The sequence below is a fragment of the Papilio polytes genome, unplaced genomic scaffold, assembly GCF_000836215.1.
Source record: "Papilio polytes unplaced genomic scaffold, Ppol_1.0 DF822733.1, whole genome shotgun sequence".
Taxonomy (NCBI): domain Eukaryota; kingdom Metazoa; phylum Arthropoda; class Insecta; order Lepidoptera; family Papilionidae; genus Papilio; species Papilio polytes.
The window spans coordinates 1,934,635-1,956,975 of NW_013526471.1; the positions used below are offsets into that span (position 1 = coordinate 1,934,635).

Here is a 22,341-nt window from a genome sequence, read left to right on the forward strand (position 1 = left end):
GCACAGTGTTGGTCATTAAAAATTAAAGTTACCATTTTTACCCGCTTCTCACCCACGAATAATTTGTATTTGATCACTGCTCAAGTTGTAATGATTTTTATTATTTTATCCAATAAGACTTATATTAAATTAAAATTTTACTTCTTTTATACTATGGAGTTGTTTTAAATATTCAAAGTAAATCTAAAAATTAATTTGTATTTTGAACGCATGCAAAATTTAAACGTCAGTTAGAAAACTTTCTTGTTTTTGTGTCAGTTTTGTGTTGTGCGTAGTTGGGTTTAGTTTCTGATGGCTTGATTAATTTTAATATTCTTTTTGTTTTTATATTCCGACCAAATATTTCGGTTCGAGCTTGACCAGACATGGCACTGCTACCACCAGACCCAGTTTATACCATCCGGAATGTCGACAATTCGCCAGTGTATTCGTTGGCGTTCAGCTTTCTTCCCGGCGGACTGGAGAGGTTACTAGCCGGTTCAAAAAATGGATATGTTTATGCATACAACCTTCAGGTAACATTAAATATTCCAAGGAGATCAATCTGTGAAACTAATCTGCGTAGAAAAGTCGTGATAAATATCTGAATCATTCGCTATGAATGTTTCGTCAGTTGCGTATTCCTTTGTTTACTACCCTCATTTGTTGACCTAGAAATATTTCCGTTGCCTACTGGCGATGTTTTGCAACCTGAATTTAAATATTTGTTTTGACCATAATACTTGTTTGCACTAAGAATGGGTAGATGTGGATTTAGTTTATTCAGTTTGTTAATAATTCTAACTTTTGTATTTTGATTTATTTCATATCCAATAAGACATAATTGTAATATAATTATTTAAAAATTCTTATTAGATTATAGTGATGTTTTTTATTCTATTTTGCTTCTAATTTTCTTTCTTCCTATTAATTAACTGTTAAACCTTTTACAAAAAATGCTGCCTAATGAGTCAGTGGAAGTGTTAAGAGATTTTATATTTTTCAGACAAACCGGGTGCAACAAAAAATCAAAGTAGGTCAAGCTCCCATCCTCCATCTCCTTCACACCGACAACCAACTCATAACTCAAGAGAAGGGTGGTAAATTCAAAATATTCGATTTAACCAACTCTGGATACAAAGAAGTAACTTTAATTGATTTGGACTACCCTGGTTTTTGTCGCTTCGAAGCCAACACAAAACTCGAAACACTTTACGTACCTGATAGGGAATCCTGTGTCACGATATATAATTTTTCCGGAGAGAAAGTGGGTTCCCTTACACCAAACACTTCACCTAAACTCGGTGATCCGATGTGCATGAAGTATGTTGAATTAACTAGTGAGAAGCCTTGCCTCATCGTAGGCTATGAGTCAGGATGGCTGCTCCTATGGGATCTTAATACTAGTCAATGTGTCAGCAAGTTGCAGACTAAAGAATGTCCAATGTCTGTTGACTTTCACGTTGAACAACAGAGGGGTATAATTGGAAACGCCTCGAACATGGTGCAAATATTTAATATAGGAAGAAAAGACTTGAGTTTGACTCACAAATTGGATGTCGCTATAAAAAACCCTGGTATTAACAAGGTACAATCTCGTATGGATGGAAAAGTTTTCGTTTCTGGCGGTTGGGATGGACATATTCGTATATTCTCCTGGTTTTCACTCCGGCCTTTAGTTGTACTGACCGAGCATAGACAAGCGATACAGGATGTTGTTTATTCTACGGAGAAAGTTTCTCTATGGAATGCTCATATTATGGCAGCTGGTGGCCTTGATGGAGCTATTACTCTTTGGGACCTATATAACAATAAACAGTAGATACAAAGCTTTATTTTGTGTTGAGGTGTCTATATTAAATGAAAAAAATAATGTTTTCGAGCAAAATTTGTGGTGAATTGGATATAAACCTTTTCGGAATGTGTAAAAAATTGGCATAAATAATTAAATATGGTAACTAATGTAACAAAAGGTTTTTATCAAATTCAATATAAATATTTTTCTTATATTCTACAGTTTTTGGACTAGATTATTGAAAATCCAAAGCGATTTCAGATTATTTTTATGATATATGAGAATATTGTTAATTTACTAATATTTCTTGACCAAATTACCAAAAGAAGGAGGTGTTCAATATGTCTGTATGTTTTTTACAATGGTTTCGATTTGATATTTCAAACCAAAATTCAGTTCTTTGTAATATTACTTTGTATGGAAATTTATATTTTTCAAGATAATTAAAAACTCTTAAAATAAGGTGTGAATACCAAATTGTGACTTACGATAGTCTATGCAGGCTTTTGAAGTGTTAAATGTTCAAATTTTTTTATTTAAACAATGTAGTCACCTTTACATAAAATAATTGTATCGTTGTTTGTGTTATATTCGCCAGAATTGCCTTTATGTTTTCAATGTATTTAGAAATATCAAATCCTTTAATTTTAAACGAAATTTTTATTAGAATGTGATTTTTATTTCAAATAATTTCAATTGGATCTCAATTTTTGTTTTGTACAAATGAAAACAGATGTATTGTGTTTCCACTGCTGACATTTGTATAAAAACATCCATTTTCCATCAGGAATAAGACGTATATGTTTCTGTACATGTTTCTCCAGTGGAAACTCAGTTTTAAGAAACATCCATTTTGTGCAGTCAACTTGTATTGCTAAGAGTAATTTGTTGATGATGGAAAAGATTATTTTCTCTGAATGATTTAAGCAATGTTTTTAAGACATTAAAGCTTTGAATTTACATGTTTTTTTTTTCCTACCTATTCAATAGAACTATATAAACCAAAATAGAGACAGTTCTGAGACTGGCAGTCAAGGACCTAACACGAAAGTTTGTAAAAGTGTACCGACATAGGTAATTTTGTATGAGATTTGTGCCGAAACCGGGCAAAATTACCCTGTTTCGTTTTTTTTTTTATAGCAGTTTATATGAGTACTAGTTCAAATAATATGAGTCTGGTTTAACTAAGGTATTGGTGTTTGCACAATTGTAACCTACATTGACTCAAACAGTGACACATTTTAATGTTTTTACAGCTGATAAAATTACCTTGTTCAATGCAAACATGTGTCGTTTGCACGCTAGGAATAGCTGAACCTTCGCTATGACTACTACATGTGTAAGTAATGAATGGTATTTGATATCTGTTTAAATACCAACCTTGTATAGTAAGCCATACGAAAAAGAAATTAAATTTTTGGTCATTTAGTTTATGCACTCGCTCATAGATGGCGGTAGCTAAAGTTTCTAATCTAACAATTTTTATCACTAAATATTATTTTATTAAAAATATCTATTAATCAAGTAAACGCAGAATTGGTCTTTTGAAAATTCTATATTATATATTATCTGAGTTTACGAATTGTATCACTTTCCACCAAAAAAAAAACAAAAAAAATTAAATCGCCTATAGATCTATAACATTAATGTGTAAATTGATATATAAGATATACAAATTTATTTAGACTAGGTTCTAAGGTCAAGCGTTTAGCTCCATCTAGTGGTCACATTCTGTAAGATCTCATTTTGCCAGTCCTTTACCAGTGTGATCGGAAAAAAAATGCGAAAAGGTAGTATTTAATTATTTAATTTTACATTGAATTAAAATTATGTTACTAATATCACATTAATAGTGCTAATAACTTAACTAAGTATATGAAGAATTGATAAATCTTAAACCTAAGACTAGCTGTTTGAAAGTACACTGAACTCAGTTCCTATCATGCAATTGTGATATGTATTTAAAAAAGCTTAAACCTAACTGATATTTAAAATTTTTCTTAGACTTCAACAGTTTTCCTACTTTTAGGAATGATTGAATCGTCTTCTGTAGCAACTTCTACTAGTCTTCGTCGTTTCCGCAAAGGTCTCGTAGATTCTGCAGGTTCTCTTGTTTTGGAGACGATTTTCGCCATCTTATTACTTAGCCTAGTTATTTTAAACTTGGGCAAAGTTTGTTCTGGATTCTTACATTCGTTAGTATCGTTTTTTTCATCCGTTCTCTCGTTTTCTTCAACAATTGGTTGTAACGTCTGTTGGATAGCTGCTTGGATTTCGATGTTTTCAGCTTCTGTTGTGTTGGAAGCTTTTCTTTTATCACCGTTTATTGTGAAATCTAGAGGACCCTCTGAGTCTTCTGTTGTAGTTTCCTTTTTCACTTTGCTCAAATGCGCTTGTATGAAGGACGTTAATGGAATTGGAATGGGAATGGGGAGTGGTATCGGTAATATGACTGGATAAGGAACTAAGACTGTGACAGGCGGAGGTTGACCGAGAGGTTGAGCGAAGTTTACAGGCATGATTGGAGGTCGTTCCGGCATCAAACCAGGTCGTGGCATGAATCCTAACCTAGGTTGGAACATGTATCTGTGATCGTTTATTTGTGGAGGAGGCTCGAAAACCGGAGGCATTCCGAATATAGGATTGAAGGGGGGTGGTGCTGAATGATTTATAGGATGTGGAGGCGAGTGAATGACGCTGTTCCCGGCTGTGCCGATAGTAGAATTAGGCGAGGAGCCGTCTAGCGAAGGACTGCAAAGCCGCAAGTCCTGAGCTTTTGGTGTCGTATTATGCTGTCGCAAGTTCTGTGACGTCACGGTAGCCGAGCATTTGGATGTTCTACGCTTGCGTGTGTTCATTTTAGTTCTGTCTTTTTTCAACTCTGGTGATTTTTGCGTTTTCTCTTCAGTAGTCTTCGGATTCATCAGTTTCGCCGCCGGGGCGACGGTTATTATCGGCATTGGAGATTTTCTCGCAGAGTTGTGATCCGCTTTTTCGGTTATTTTCATACTTAAGTTCTCGATATTCGGTGAGGCGGATCTCTCGGATGTGGGAGACACAGATCTGCTCTTGCAGTTCTTGAGCCAGAGCTCCGGTGTGATGAGGTTGGTGGAAGAGGCGGCGCTCACGAGGTGAGGGTTGAGGTCGAGGTGCGCCTGGGTCTCGCGACAGAAGATGTGCATCTTATATTGGTTTAGACATTTGTCTGAGCAGAACTGCAGTTGTGTGGCTCCATCCTGAAAAGTGAAATTAAAAACTTAATAAAACAATTAAAATACCCTATACATCAGTAAGAAAAGACAAGTTTTAAGTGATTCTTTTTATTAGTAGGTTCCCCGCTAGGAAACTTTTTACATATTTGTATTTTTAAGAACATAGCTGCTACCTGGAAGTCAACGTAGGCTACAGTGTGTCGCACATGCCGACACCAGTCGCAAGTCTTGGCACGCTTGAAGTTGGCTCGTCGGGACTGGCTGAAGCACAGTTCGGAGCAGAATGCGGCGCCGGCATGTTGTAACGCGCCGCTTTCGCTGCCGATACTCTTGTTGCACCACGAACACTCGTCTGAAATTGAACAAAAGATAGTTAATTTAAAAAAATACAAGCTTTACTGATTGGATTAAGTTGACTGTTGTGACGTAGGTACATTGTAAAATAGCGCCATCTTTCGATTAGAACTTAATTAAACAGAGCGAGTAAACGTTTGCATGATGCGATTAGTATTAATTATTGCTTACACTCCACGCTTGAATTAACTTACAACAAGAACCAAGCGACCGGGTAATTTATTTTAATTCAAACTAATATTTATCTCGTTAGTAGTGAATTTCAATACTAGATAGAAGATAGGAAACGACCAAGTGGTACTATCTAACGCAGACTAATGACCATAGACATCTGCAATGTTTTAAAAGACTGCAAAATGATGAGGTTCTTTTTCTTTTATAAGTTGTTAGAGATTACCTACAGTTAAAACCATTCGAATATTCAATTTCCTTTCTTTGAATATCGTTCTTCATTAAAATCATTGACATCCTAATAGAAGGAGGTACTCAAGTCGTCTGTATGTTTTATTAAATGAAATCGTAACAGAAACGAATAATTATTTTTTTCATCGTTTCGTTAAATTTGGTAAGATAAAACTCGAGAGGGGGATAAGCTCTCATTACCGAGGACTGTCCGCATTTATCCTGATCTGATACCTTGTTATGGGCCTTATAATTTCTATTGGACTAACGATTTAGTATCGAGTTAGCCGGGACATTCGAGCCCTTCGATTTATAGAATAGGTTTACATTGAATATCGTTTTACGTGACTATTATTACTAATACAAAAATAGTCTACAGCTGTTAATATTAATTGTTTATTGCAATATTTCTTATACAAATAAAATAGGATAAAAAAAGATCGAGTGTCCATTTGTCTTCAGAAAAAACCCTACATATCGAGTATATTAGAGGAAGTTTGAGAGTAGCCCCAGTGGTAGAGAAAGTAAGAAGTAAAAGGTTAGCATGGTATGGGCATTATGAGGAGGGATGAATTGCATGTTACAAGGAGAACGTTAGTTATGAATGTGGAAGGGTACACCGGTAAAGGTAGACATAGAAAGAGATGGATTGCGTGAAAGGTGACATGATCAAAAAGGGAGTGATGACTGAGATGACGTATGATAGTGTCATGTGGAGGACAAAAACCTGTTGTACCGACCCAGTAGGATAAGAAGGATGCTGATGATACTGTAAACATTATTCTCTTTAAGAAAAAGGTTAGAGTACTAAATATTCCTTTATTCATAAGCTGTGTTGATTGACTATCAATTTCATATCGTATACTTCAATAAGAAGTTGTTAATTAGAAAACGTTTTAACAAGTTTTCTAGGAAAACTTACCCGGCAATTATACACGAGTACAGATTGCCCCCCCCCTTGCCCGTACCCCGCGTTCCCCGTCCCCCTCCGCCTCTCAGAAGAGTCTATGTAACGTGATATGGTAACACTATGCTCTCCTAATAATCACGTTTTAACCGCAAGGCTTATACGTTTTCATTCCCGACGTACTCCTACGTACCGATACTGGGAATAGGGTTGTCGATTTTTAGAAATAATCAATATCCAACTCAATTAAATAAATTACCAATATTTTCAGTAATTTCAAGAGGAAACAACGTAGAATTACAACTTACAATTTTGTCCGCGTGGAATTAAAATAACCAGTAGCCTATATGTACTTTTAAAGTATGTTTTAAATGTGTACTTTCACTGAGATTCAAATTCTAAACCATGAAATCTTAAAAATACGAAGTATAAAACATGCATACTTGTTAACTTTTTCATTTATAATTTTAGTATGACGTGATAGTAAGATTGCTATCTTTGTATTTTCAATGAGAAACGGGATGTTGATAGTACATGTACCACTGTAATTATAAATTGACAACCCTAGGTGTGGTACACTCGAGGACATACAAAGCGAATTCGCGGCACGCTCATTAGGAATAGTATGATTGCGGCGTCAGGTTCTTAAATAACGTTACAGGTAAACACAGCTTTTGGTGTTAAAAAACTGATTCATGAAAATAAATAAAAAAAAAAACTTGTATTATTTAATGTTAAGACATAATATTCACTGTAAACTTTTAATTTACAATTGAAATTGTCATATTTAATTCTTCGGAAACCATCAAATCATACTAATGTTATAAATGCGAAACTTTAGATGGATGGATGGATGTTTGTTAGAGTTTGTAGCCTAAACGGCTGAACCGATTTCGATCAAAATTAATATACATGTAGAGGATAATCAGGAAGAACACATAGGCTATTCACTTTTGTTTTTTTTTATTCCACGCGAACGGAGTCGAAGGCGAAAACTAGTTAACTTTATAAATATCGGATATTAATATTAAAATACGTTTTAATAGTATTCGGTTCAAAGAAATGTAATACAAAAACTACATCGAAATAATGTTGATATAATGAGATCGTAATCTGTCTTTTTCCCGCTATAAACGTAAAAGCGCGGGAGGGCGTTCGGAAATTCACAGAAATACAGCTGCGATCCCACAAGGGCTTGTTTCTTGGTATTTTCACGTCTATTTCTATGAATTGTTACATTTCAATTTTTGTATATTAATGTAAAATCAAAATTAATGACGTGACAAAATATATCACCTTTTTGTATTTTTTGTTGTTTAGACGCTGTGTAGTAGTAATTAATTCTTTATTTGCAAATAACCTTAAAAATGTACCATTTTTACATAGGTTTACATATGTATTTGTTTTTGTACATTGTAAAGAATCTAAAGTGTAAACGTTCGTATTTGTCTAATTTAGACATTTGTTTGAATGCACCTTAAGGGTCATACTTCCCGTAAAATTATGAATTTAGGTGGCGCCTTAATTGACGTTGCCGGCTTTTGATGAAGGTGGCTTTATAATATTTAAATTTTATCTAAAACATTGTACACAAAGGTACATTAATCAGGATCCTCCATACCTTTGTTCTTCTGTTCCGCGGCCTGTTCAGGGCTGTTTGTGTCGCGTGCTCGCGAAGCCGCCCATCTCCTCAGTTCCAGCCGCTCGTAGCCGTACCAGCCCAGCAGTTCGTTCATTGCCGTCTCCGCGAATTCCTGGAAAATCAACTTCTGTTATGATTTGAATCACTCGCTGTTGCTCGTGACTTTGCCCCTGCAAAAAATAGTAAAAATATAGCATGTTACTCATATAACGTAGCTGTTTAATGGTGAAAGAAGTTTTGAAATTGGCCAAGTAGTTGTTGATTTATTTCAATACATACAAAAATACAATTCATCTTTATATTAGTATAGAAGTATAGATATAGATTTATACGGACTTAATTTATTAATGGCCGGTTTCCCAACTACGTTTAACCATTAGTAGTTTAGATCGATGGATGTTTGTTAGAGTTTGTAGCCTAAACGGCTAAACGGATTTCGATGCAATTTGGTGTAATTGTAGAAGATAGTCTGGAAGAACACATAAGCTATTCATTTTTGTTTTTTTCAATTCCGCGCACACGGAGTCGCAGGCGAAAGCTAGCCAGTAATATTATTTGTTTCTATTTTAATAACATTTTGAAATCTTAATAAATCAGTAAACTTAAGCGAAGATTTTCAACAAATCGTAATATATCGTAAATCAACACGACCGACCTTATTTCAAGTGGACTTTAAAAGTACATCTTGAATTATACACGATAATAATACTCTTGTGTGCATTTATAAAGTGCAATAATGTCACTGTAAAATTTTAAAGTCTGTCGTTTTATAACCTCTTCAGCATTAATCAAAGCAGACAAACGTGTAAATTAACTAACCATACACAAATATCCTTAATTTAACAATTTGCCTTTTTGAATTGGAAGTCTATCATAGGTTACTTTTGTTATTAAAAGGATGTTTTTGAAAGAATAAATTGGGACATTATTGGTCAGAGTATAAAATTGCCGTGTTCACAATCTTACGGCGACACAAACAATAAATAGTGGCGCATGCGACCTCCTTACGGAATATTTTTACTGGCAACGACTGCGTATAAATTGGTAAATAAATATAAAACGTGATACATAAGGATTTACGTCCAACGACATCTGTGTCGCTTTTAAATAACTATTTATAAAATATAACTAAAATCGATGATAACGATAGCTTCTATAGTGACTAGTTTTAGCTCGCAACCATTCGCGTGGAAGTAAAAAAAAATAAGTAGCCTATGTGTTCTTCCAAACTGTCCTCTACATCTATGCCAAATTTAATCGAAATCCGTTCAGAAGTTTAGGTCACATCCATCCAGCCATCTAAATTTTCGCATTTATCCATACTCGTATCTACTGATATTATAAAGAGGTAAGATTTGTTTTTTGTATGCATAGAAATAACGCAATAACCAATGCGCCGATTTCAAAAATTCTTTTACCATTAAATATGTTATCTATGAGTAACTTAAGCAATTTATATTTCGTTATTTTTTTACGCGACCGAAGTCTCGAGCAACAATTAGTATGATAATTTACATGTCTCAAATTATCAATTGCAAATGTCAAAATGACATGACATGACAAACCATGGCAACCTTGCTTCCTTGATGTTGGTAGCAACTTATGGTCTTTTTCCCACATTAGGGTTTTTATCCAAAATATTTACCCCCTAAATTTAATGGCGTGAAAATATATAGCCTAAAGTTTAGGGTTTTTTTTTATTAAAAAAAAGAGTTATTAAAAATATGCTGTAATTGGTGACATCTTAGGCAACAAAGAAGTGTGTGTTTACGCTTTATTATAATAGTATAGATAAAAGCGATGTGTCTAGACGTAACAGAGGGGCGCAGTATCGGATATCGTTGTCTTCAATAACACCTTCATTATGCGGCCACGGGATATCTTTGATATAGTATAACCTGTATTAATTAATCCTTAACCAGGCAGCCTCTGTAGTGACAATATCCTGTGTACGTAGCTAATATTTCATGAGAAAGCTGATGACCAACGCGGAGATAATTGGTGTCCAGTTACACAGAGCAGCTAGTTTAGACACATTTTTATTTAAAAAATTGAAGATTAGTTTAACGTGGTTTTTAGTCTATGAATATAGGTTTTAATTAATAATTTGGTTTTAGTAAATGCCACATTCATTACATTTTTACAGATGTTTTTAAACCATTGATATTTGTTAAAAAAAGTGATTTCTTTGTGAGTGTAATCAAATTTTATGTGAATATTTGGCAACATGAATATAATTAATTAAACTCCTTTTATTTAAATCAAATAATAATATATTTTATTAGCAACCGTCTGTTAAAATAATACATTTTAAGCCAGACGTACGAACCGTTCCCCGGCGTTTCATTTTACGCCAGTGTTGCCAGCGCTGTGCGGGGTAATAATTATCACCTCAAAACTCGATATTCCGAACACACGTTGCTGCCGAATGTAGGGTTACCATATTTTACTTATGTAAACGGACATTATCATTTTATATGTTAACCAAAAGTGGTAAACTTTTGAAAACTCTAGTTATTCAGAAAATAAATCAACAATGTTTTTCTTCGTTATACAATGCAAATTAACATATATTTCCACCTATCTGTATCAGTGATACTTATTTACTTATCTACTTTGTGTTAAACAGAATTAAAAAATAAGGTGTTCAATTCGTCTGTATGTTTTTTTAATAATACAGTTTACTGAATTTTAATGATAAAAGAAAACATTATCGGTAAATAACTAAGGAAACTTTTAGTCTTTCCTGACTATTGTTCAGTGCGAATGGTTACCCTATTGTAGGTAAAACTGCGCCCATTAGTTCGCTTTTGCCGATCAAATATTTCGCCACCGCATTCGCCCGACGGCCGATGATGTGTCTGCAAATATCGGATAACTGCCCTGAACATTCGTAATGAATAAACAGCACATATTCAAATTTCGAATTTCATCCATAATGTAAAACTCGTTAGTAAATTCGTGGAAAGGGTAACACTGATACGCCTGATATCAATGTTACCATGTTTCAAATAAAATAAATTATATTAAGAGCATCAGTGGCTAGGGGATTAAATACTTGATTTGTAATCTACAGGTCAGGAAAGTTTTTCGAATTTCATATGTACATTTACGCAACGTTCTAAGGTGAAGGAAAAGGTGATGCAAAGTGAAAATATCAGAGAAATTCAAAGATATTTGTGAAGTCAACCCGTATTAGGCAACCATAGTTAATTAGGCTCTGGACATCCCTAACATATTTTAGACTCTGTAACAAAATGGAATTAAGGATTTATCAAGTAAAATAAGTACTTCGTTTCAGTCGTTGAAAATAGGAAATATGATTTGTAAATATACCGAAGCCCAATGAACCACCATCTATATATGTTTCAAGCTTAAAGAAATATTAAAAGCCATTACAAAATTGGTAATAAAACCCAACAGAACGTCACCATTGTGAGGCGTGTAATGTAATCCATGCTTTGCCGATAATATTGTGATATCCAATATAACATAAACGCTTTTAATGGCGGGAGCTAGAGTAAATTTAGGAGCGTTCGCAATCTGACACCGCGACCTGTGCGCTGGGTTGCCAGCGTGGCAACATATACCTAGATGAGGTGAAAACTCTATATTGCCAGTTACAATATTAGATTCACTCAGCAATGTTCATTTTTTTACATAATAATGCTATAATCTAATAAACAGTTAAAGAAAAACAAAGAAAACAAATATCGATATTGATGGTGACATGCCTAATTAAACTAATTAAATTAATTAAATATCAAAAATTTTAAAAGATTGTTTTTAAAATTGTTATGCCAAAAATATTTACTAATTAGTGTCTTCCAACTTTTTTAAGGATAGATAATAAAGCAAAGTTGTTGCTTTTCCATCCGAGATGATAACATCTTTATTACTTTGTCTGTTAAATTATTATTTGCGATTATATTTAAATTAATATGTTTACTATGAGATTCCTAGTAATCGGTTAAGATCTTACATATTAATTTAATGGAAACAGCAAACAGAGACCTTTATGTTGTGACTATTTTATAGTATGTTAGAGGCGAGACTTGGCGCAAACATATCGTGTGTCGACCAGTCGAGCTTATAATTTACCTAATGCCGTGTAAAACGATCGTTCAGCTAATGTGCGCGGAAGCGTACCCCCTATATTTCTACATCACGCTCTGTTTCAATGCATTAAGGTGTATATCTCTTTATAACGTATTGTACAGTCGTTAACAAAAAGTTACATAACAGTTTTTGTATTCTTGTCTGTCACAAATTATCGCCTACTCCGCTGAATCTCAGTTTCGATATTAAACAGGTCTTTCTTCTCGATTGTCACTAGTAATAGGTTCAAAACGGAACTTAATGAAGGATAAAGAAAACTGTAACCTCAAATTAATGATAATCATTCTGTTGCAGCATTGCCTTTGAGGATGGACTCGCTGAATACAAACATTTCTTTGTTCGAAATCAAATCAATTACCAACGGTAAGGTGATTATTTACATTGCCCTTTTAAGTGACACTATTATTTGCTAGTTTCTACATATTATCATGTTAACATAAAGTTTACATTCCAGAATGGCGTATCTTTAAAAATCAGTCCTATACTTAGTGACGCTTTACAGGCGTTTATGATTTCACAATAACAAAATTTCACGAAAGAGTCAGAACTATTGCAATTCGCAATTCCCATCAGTAAAACTAACTGAGCAATTTGAGTATGCAACCAACACCGGGCATTCGTCACCAGCCGGCAGCGTGGCTTCTGGGAACCGGGCTATTTTCGCCCGGTCATTCATAACCTCGCTACAGGCTGATTTATTGAGTGAAGCCAACAATTATGGCAGATATGAGGGGAGGATGCTCTTAATATAATGCGGAGAAAGACGCAACAGTTCCACAGTTTAATCAGCTCAAACTTTCATGTACTTGTAATAACGACTTGCGTTATGAAATAGAAATTACACTAATACTATAAATGTGAAAGTTTAGATTGATAGATGTTTGTTAGAGTTTGTAGCTTTAACGGCTCAACGGATTTCAATGACATTTGGCACAGATGTAGAGGATAGTCTGGAAGAATACATAGGTTACTTGTATTTGTTTTTTTTAATTTCGCGCATACGGAGTAGCGGGCGAAAGCTAGTTGTTTATAATTAATTAAACATTATCGTATTTTTAATTTACAGATATCAATAACATAATATCAATTAAAAAAACAGGATGTATTAATTGATTTGTTTGAAAAATTTTAGTTAATTTCATTCTTTCACCAACAAAGTATTTTCGCTTTTCTGTATCATTACAAATTTATATTTATCTAGCTCTGTATGCTTCGTTATTAAAAAAGAATGATAGGAAATACAAAAGAATTATTTAAAAGAAAACTAGCAACACTATAAATAAAACGTAAAGGAAAGGCGGGCAAGGCGCGAAACAAACGGCCCGCTCGAAACCGTCAGCGTCATATTACAGCTCGGATGGCCGTCAATCGATAGCTTTTCGCATGCTTCTCATTATAACGTCTGAGCGAAACAAAGAGAGTTTAGTGTTACCGTGCATTACTCTTCGAGAGCGGATTCGGTCATGCGAGTACCCCAGTACTTTTGGGAGGCACACTGTAACTGGCAACATCGAACGCGCCTTTGTGAAACAATACGCGTCTAGTGTAAAGTGCCATGTGCACTTAATTAACTTTTTAAATGTTAGACGCTTTATTGTTTTTTGTAAGCCGGGAATTTTAAATATGCTATAAAGTTACAAACGAGGGTGTAAAAGAGCGTCGTCTTTTGTCTTTTTATGTTGTTTTTTACTTAAAGGAATAATATGCATACATTTTCTTAATAAATACATATGGTTTTTTTTTAAATGGAAGCCATGATTGTGCACTACTTCAAAGTAACATAACTATCGATGTGTTTGCCAGTTGTGCGTAGTAATGTTCACACGAGTATGGAGATCGCAAACACGTGCGGCATCAAACACATTTGCAACGTTAGTTGTATGTAGATTCGTTAGTTACTTCAATCATATGTATTATAAATACAATTTAAATTATTCCATAAATACGTAACAATTACTCTATTGAAATTGCAATTTGAAGTAATTAAAAATAAAATTTTTATTAAGGAATTGTTTCCTTAATGAATCTGCCACTGATTGACTCTAGTTATTTAAAAGGTTTCCTGGGTGTAGATTTACTACAAACCTATAACAAGATTCTATTTAAATTTCCAGTTAGTTATAATAAGTAATACGATATCGATAATATCAAACTTTCGCCAACTATAAAATTAAGCACAGATACAAAATAGCTGTATCGTATTTCGGGCTTCCTGTCACAGCGGGAAATCCCGCGGCGATGTATCCTTTAAAATTAACATTTAATTGTTTTACATCTGATCATAAACAAGCAAACATATTGAGATTTTGTAAAGACATGGTGTCCTGTAGCGGCGGCGAGGATTACGTTACAAAAACGGCATGGGGTCGTAGAGGGCGGTGTCCTGTTACATTTTAAAAGCATGACATGGCTGTTTAATTGTTTTTTGTTTAAATGTTGGTAAGATATAATCGAATTAATTGCGTTCTGAAATTGACAAGACTGTTTTTAGAATTAAATGAAAAAAAAAATATTTGTTTTTAATTATTTTTTTTTTTAATTTGAAAGCATTTTTTATAGTTATAACCTAAAGTGTAGTTTAAGTTGTAGGTTTAATCTTTATGTATAATTTTCTTTATCTTTGTTTATTATCTGTGCTATCAATTACAATACATTGCGTTTGCGCATACACAAAGGGTATAATTGAATAAGAAACTCTATACTTCATTATGCTTGTTGCGTGTGCACTGGCCGAATGACGTAAACGCAAGCGCACATTTTCAAACGGATTACGTACATCCGTTTTGGCGGGAAAATGAACTGTCATGGCGGCGACTTATGAAATTAAATACGTAGATTATTATGCTGAAAAATAAATTCGTCTCGTTGTATATAATTTTTTTTTATTTAAGTAAAAAAAAAATTAAAACCGTATATATTTATATTTACTGACTAGTAAAAACATTAAACTGATTTAATTTATATGAAGTTTTTTATATCCCAAAAATAAAATAGTATACCATATTTGGTGACTTTCCTCTAAGAAAAGATTTGGTAAATTATTTGTGATAGAATGGTAGCGAAAATATATATTTGTAAACGATTTGGGAAGACAAACTAGTTATAATGGCATTTAAATGCAAAGGAACTCTCTTGAAGAATTCACTCTCCTGTTACGTATCGGGTTAACATCCCTATGACGTTTTAATATACAAAAGAAGTTCCCGACTTCGTAACTCCGCTTTTGCTTTGTAAAAAGTATACGTCCAGACGTGTCGTGTTGCACGAAAAGCGCTCGTGTGTCGGTGTCCTATCGCACGGCTCACGGCTAGACGGGCGGTAATTATGCAGTCGGTGCCATGTTCGCAGGGATGAACCCTTTATAAACTCTGAAACTCGTGTTATTTGAGAGTTGACGTGCTTTGTAATGGGTAAAACATTTTCGAATAAGAGTATGTTTCCATTGACGTAACATTTAAACTAAAACATATTGCTACAGTATAAGGATGGCGATAATTGTCTACATGAGGTTACTTTCGCTAATGACGCTTAGTCCTGATAGTTTTAACTCAAGAACCAAGTGTGAAGCAAAATTTTTGACGCCAATTGAACTGTTCGATTAAAGGTTTGCATACACGAAATGTTTTAACTGATCAATTCGTTTGGTCAGTTTAAAATATAGAACAGAGCGTCTGTCCTGCTTTAGAGAGAAATAGAGAATTATGTCATAGGTTTTCAATGAATTTTTGTATTCATAACTCTCAAACTCTCAAGCTTAGACTCAAGTAATTAAACATAACTAAAATACTTATTGATCTAGGTATCTGACATAATGAGTATATTTTCTCCGTCGTCAGCGAGGCCTCATGTTCGAGGCTGGTATCTTTTTTCACTAAAAATTAACGACAGATCCGGCGTCGGATGTCGGCTCTACAGTAATTAAAACACGATCGCAACCCACTCGGATCGGGTTATGTAATTAAAAAATATACATTTTATGTAAAAATGTACTAGATTTTACGCAGATAATACTTAGGAAAATCTGTACTATACCTTAAGTTAGAAATATTTTAATACTTTTACTGTATTGTTTTTTTGAGAATATTTTGTTTTATATAGGTGGCAACGAGGCATAGACGACGCTGGCAAGAGCTAGTGACCAATATAACTAAATTAATTGTTAAAGATATAAATATACAATTTACATGTAGTCAAACGCTACTGGTTTCTGGGGCCTGATGAAATCAGATAACACGGTAATATTATAGCGGACTAAAAGCGACCCGTCACAAATGTCATCTTTCGACTATATCGACTTACCGACTGTAAAGGGTATCCAATGTGTGACACCGCACAAATTATATTGATAATTTGAAACCGGTTTAACATACGAAATGTTAAGTCTTTTATAGATTTTGAGATATTTACATGTTTAAATAAGATGGAAATAATCAATGGCGACATCAAAAGCACATGAAATTACGCGGAACGTTTGCGTAAATATATGAATGTAGAAGTAACAGAATTGCTGTGGTCCCTGCTCTCTGTCTATCCATCTAGATTACTAGCGAGAGTTATGTTGTTAAAAGTTACTCTTTGTTAGACAGACAGATTTTTAAATACATCATCTTCCCGAAATTTGGAATTTTTCTTTTGATATTACAAACAGACACTTCAATTTTCTTATATGTACAGATATAGAATATAAATTAAAGCTTTCTAGATATACATTTTTTTTAAATAAAGGGTTTTGGGATAGCAAAAAATACTAATAAATTACCAATAAACGTTACTGCGTTGTTTATTTCTTAATATAATAAAATTTAAAAAACAAACATATCTTGTTTCGTTTTCTTTAATTCTTTTTATACATAAAGTAACATTCCTTCTGGTATTTATGTGCAGCGGTGCCGCATCCGATGACACCGAAATATGACACCTCTTGTACAACGCCGACGGCCGTGCCCGGTGTCAATTGTAATAATAAAGTTATTTTTATAGCCGACATTTTGAATTTCATAAATATTCTAATTAGTGGAATGTAAAACTATTAAACAATATAAAAATATAGATAATGTATTGGATGTCTCGCGAAAAAATTGGCGCCATACGCAACCTTTGGCTTTAAAAAAAAACAACTGTCAAATGTTTGTTTTACGTTAATTTTGGGTTTAATTTAAAAACTGTATTGAACCCTGCAGAAAATTCAATATAAAATAATGAAAATGTTGTCTGTAAACGAAAATAAAATCTTTTCCGCCCGACGCAATTTCTTGTCAAAGAGTATTTAAACACAAAATAGAGAGCAATATCTTTTCGAAAACTCAAAACAAAATCGGAAACCTAAGCCAGATCTAGATTAATCACTGAAGTATCTCAGCTCAAGTTATTTATTCAATTATAAACCTTAACATTTAGGTAAAAGAGTGATATTGGAAGCATAATTTGTCAAGGTGGACAGCGGACACGCGATATGCTTGCGTACGCCTCCACGCCTACGAGGTGGTGTTTGTTCACCCCCTGTGGCAAAGATTATGCTATATACAGATGTGCATTATATCTACGTCATAGATGGATTAGTCAAAAGTCGCAAATTCATAATAATACCAACTGATCCAGTACGGCTTTATCAGCATGAAATTATAAAAACTTTGTTTTGTCGTTTACATGTCAAAATTCAAATGCTTATTTAAACATTAAGACAAGAAAGGCTTTTGCATTGGCTAAAAGTTACCGTTACTACAGCAATCTTGCTTCTTTGTTGCTATTAGCTTATAGTTTTTGTCCCTTTATCGCAAAACAGCTTTTTCAAAATTGTACCCCTTAAATTCTTTTCTCCTTCCAATACAATCTAAAGTGTATACATAAACTTCCATGTAAGTCTTCTTAGAATCGCTTTTCTAATTCTTTATACCCACAAAAAATATTATGACAATATAAAACACCCGGATATACGCAGCAATTATAATAAAACAACTAATTTACAGCGCGAATATTGCATTTTTGAAAACGAGCATGTCTATTTACACAGCATTAAAAAGACTGCTAATCCCTAACAGTGCAAGGATGTAGGTACAAAAGTAAGATTGTCTCATCTCCGAGGCGCGTGGTGTTTGCGCGAAGATGTACAATGCAGGTATCACATGGCCGGTGTGGGTTACGGCGGGCTATCGGGTGTCTTCCCATCGCGCGCTCACTTTCCATGTTAGCTCAAGTTGTATGCTTGTAATTATTATATTATCCCGCCCCCGACACTACCTTTAATTGCATAATGCCCCGATGGCTTAGTTGTTTTTTTAGGGAGAGATTAGTGTGGATTTAAAGTCCAAACGTAGTCCCAATAGTAGAGAATGCAGGAGTAAAAGGTTAGCATGGTATAGTCATGTTATAAGGGATGAATCACATGTTACAAATAGAACTTTATAAGTGTGGAGGTACACCGGTGAGATAAACCTAGAAAGAGATGGTTGGATTGCGTGAAAGGTGACATGATCAAGAAGGAAGTGTTGACTGAGATGACGGATGATAGAGTTATTTGGAGGACAAAAACCGGCGCGCCGACCCTACGGGAGTAGGATAAGGCAGGGGAGATGATAAGTGTGGATTATAGTTACTTAATTTCAAGCCATTTGCTACGATTATAATTCACTTCAGGGACTCATTTTCACTTGAATTTTATAAATGCCAAATAAATAATCATTCAACGTAGAAGACTGTCTACGCATCATTCGCATTCTAACTTCACGAATATTAATGGACATCCTATTGGCCGGCGCAATGACATTTTTCTGCATTGACACTACAGCGGAACGTCACTTTACTTAACCGTTGTCGCTATTATAACATGTTTTTTAAACTTACTTACCAAAAATTTTAAAAATTATTAATACACACAAGTGAGCTATTATTTATATATAGTTTTATTTCAATCCAAACAAAGACCTTAAAGTCAATACATTTCTTTTACTTAACCGTTAAAAGCATGATTTATTCGTTTTAAAAACCATAAATTGAAACTGGTAGTAAATTGAACATAGATTAAGGGAAAAATAAAGAAAAAAAAACGATTATTTTAAATAGTCTGTTGTGTGAGGAAAAGACTGACGTATAAATGTATTATCATGCATTTAACGGTTGAATAATCTCATTTATGCTTTTCGAGAATATCAAATGAATCACACTTTTCTTGTAAGATGTGATCGCAGATACGAATTAATGAAGTTGCAGTTTAATTAGGTTCAATTGGACGCGAGATTTAGCTGTTGTAATGCAGATATTTGGCAATAACTTGAGTCATTGCTGATCTTACTGATTTTTGCATGCGTTGATCTGGGTCACTTAGTTACCAGGTGAAAGATGCATGATTGCTACGCATTTATGCGTAAACATCTTTTTTGTGGGAAAGGGTGAACATAACCGTTTATCATTATATTGAAGAAAACTTAAATTTTGAAAGGTGTAAATCGCAGTATAATAAATTCTATTTTAATGCAATCATACTTCATCATACTAATATTATAAATGTGAAAGTTTAGATGCATGGATGAATGTTTGTTAGAGTTTATAGCCTAAACGGCTGAAACGGATTTCGATGAAAATTGGCATAGATATAGAGGATAGTCTGGACAGGAAAGTTACATCGTTTTTTTTTTTATTTCACGCGGACATAGTCGCTTGCAAAAGCTAGTTTATTATGATCAGAAGACTAGTACTATACTTTAGGGAAACATAGCAGTAAGCGACAGACAAATCTGTTCGCAATCGTGTTTCAAATACAACAATCTGAATTCTCAATATCCGGTACGTTTCCTGATCGTACACGCTAGTAGGGGAACCATTTATGATATGACTGCTATAAGGATAAAACAGTTTAAAAGGAATGTACATATACATATAGTAAACCAAAAGAAGGACTTCCAAAGATTCATCCTATTTATTGTATCACCATGAAAAATATTCAAACCAAAACAAAGCAACCATTTTTTATGCCAAAAACTAACTGATTAAAAATTAAAAATACTTTGTTTTTAAATTTTTATATTACTGTAGGACTAATTCCCTAATTTAACTAAAACTATAGTCACCTTAGATATCGTTCGCATGTCAGTGACTTTCCTCAAAACATGTCAATACAGTGCATCATGACATGACACGTGATCGGCTGCACACAGGCAACATTGCATGCTTTAATTTGCATTTAGAACGAAAATATTCATAAACCATGTAACTGTACGAGTATGTAACCGTCGATTTTCATAGTTCTATTACCATAACAGAAAAAATTATCATGTTTCAGAGAGAATAAGCTGGAAGACAATATGTTATGTCTTTAGTCGGTGGAAACCCACGGTTATATCATTACTAATAAAATTATTGTAACGAAAATGACAACATTAATTGCTTTAAGAATACCCACATTGATGTTGCCTTGGCTCCTTAACTTTGACAGATTTTTCGTTTAAATTTCTATTTTAAATTCCGACTCTAATGGCTTTTCAAAAACAAATATGTTTGGAATCTTCCGTCATAGTTGGAACAAATCAGGAACAAACCTACCTAGAAGTTTCAGAAGTATGAGTTTTGCCTCTGTTCTTGTGATCTCATTTCCTTATTGATTAGAGACAATATTGTTAATAGCTACAATAAGCATCGTCACAACCCTTTATCGCTACATATTATTTACTGAGACTGCGAGTGCGCCACAGATTGCAAAAAGATAAAACAATCTTTAATTTATTCGTGGAAAGCTCGATGAAAATGATTTCTGTGACAAAATCTTTCAAGTTTTAGGGAAAGTCCATCTTTTTTTAGTATAACATTTAATAACATATACACATAGTAACATTTAAGGTTAACTCATAGTAATTTTGAGATGTGATGCTAAAAGTAAACCGATGAGGCAACCGCGGCCGTCTTTGCAACCAGAACGAACATATCGAAAATAAAAACCCATTACGTGTTTAAAAATTTAGAACGTCTAAGCTTGTAATAGGTGTTATAAATTGTATCGACCTCAAAGTTTCTTCTGAGTCGCGAGTGATCGCGTCCTGTGACGTCACGAGCGTGGTCAACGACGAGTTCATTGACATGTCAAACTATTTCCGCGGCGCCAAAATAGAAAAAAAGCGCGCGAATCCGCGGGGGCGTCCTGCGCGCTATTACCGCACGCGTTATCACCACACGTACTACGCGATAATCAGATGAAAACAATAAATCGAGGCGTCGGCTTGCGGCCTGGGACGGTCTCGGGTTACGTTTTGAGCAAAGGAACGTCTAAAATTACCCCGCACGCACACCGGCGCGCGCCCGTAGCTACGCTCGCACACTACCAAGCCGCCTATATCTATTATCAAAACATCCACCGACTCCGGTTACAGCGATCCGAGCGCGCTTCGGATATCGCATTACACACTTTAATGGCTGGAAAAGGCCTCGAAAACGTGATATAACACGAGTTTTATTGTATATCGCGAAACGTAATTAATATTGTAACCGAATCTTGAATAATTAATTCGGCTCAACCCCGCGAACAAATCGAGACCCGCGGTGAACGTATCGAATTTAAAAATATACCATCCAGTGTAGAATTACGAGACGGAAAAGTTCGCCTGCCAAATATACGAAGCCGTAACTCGATGATGAACTTCCTACGGAAGTTGTACTCCATCCTTGAGACTGTCTACAATTAAATCTTACCTTGATCTCTTCTTCGTTTTCTTTTTTGACTTGCGCACGCGGCGGAGACGAGTTCGTCGGTGTTTTATTATCCATCTCGAATAAAAAAGAGTCAATTCACAGAAATAAACACAAAGAATATGTTGGACAGTTGTCAAAGTTTTTCATGTCACAAGTAACTTCGAGGATCGCGTAAACATTTCATCCGCGAGCGGATATCCACTGCACATTCGTCTCGCACGACGATCAGCCCGTGACTGTTCGAAGTTTGTGCTTT

At 34.5% G+C, this 22,341-nt stretch overlaps 2 protein-coding genes across 2 annotated transcripts; one reads left to right on the top strand and one right to left on the bottom strand.

Moving 5' to 3' along the window:
* Positions 1-249: 249 nt before the first annotated feature.
* Positions 250-2,734, top strand: LOC106105678 (guanine nucleotide-binding protein subunit beta-like protein 1). The gene is made up of 2 exons (XM_013286102.1): positions 250-515; positions 986-2,734. The coding sequence occupies exons 1-2, from the start codon at positions 366-368 to the stop codon at positions 1,799-1,801; spliced, it is 966 nt and encodes a 321-aa protein (XP_013141556.1). The 5' UTR covers positions 250-365; the 3' UTR covers positions 1,802-2,734.
* A 907-nt stretch (positions 2,735-3,641) lies between these two features.
* LOC106105710 (sine oculis-binding protein homolog) lies at positions 3,642-22,297 on the bottom strand. Its single transcript, XM_013286135.1, has 4 exons — positions 22,086-22,297; positions 8,271-8,403; positions 5,160-5,338; positions 3,642-5,010 (listed from the first exon to the last, which is right to left on the bottom strand). Exons 1-4 carry the CDS (start codon positions 22,158-22,160, stop codon positions 3,775-3,777), a joined length of 1,623 nt encoding a protein of 540 aa, XP_013141589.1. The 5' UTR covers positions 22,161-22,297; the 3' UTR covers positions 3,642-3,774.
* Between the last annotated feature and the right edge of the window lie 44 nt (positions 22,298-22,341).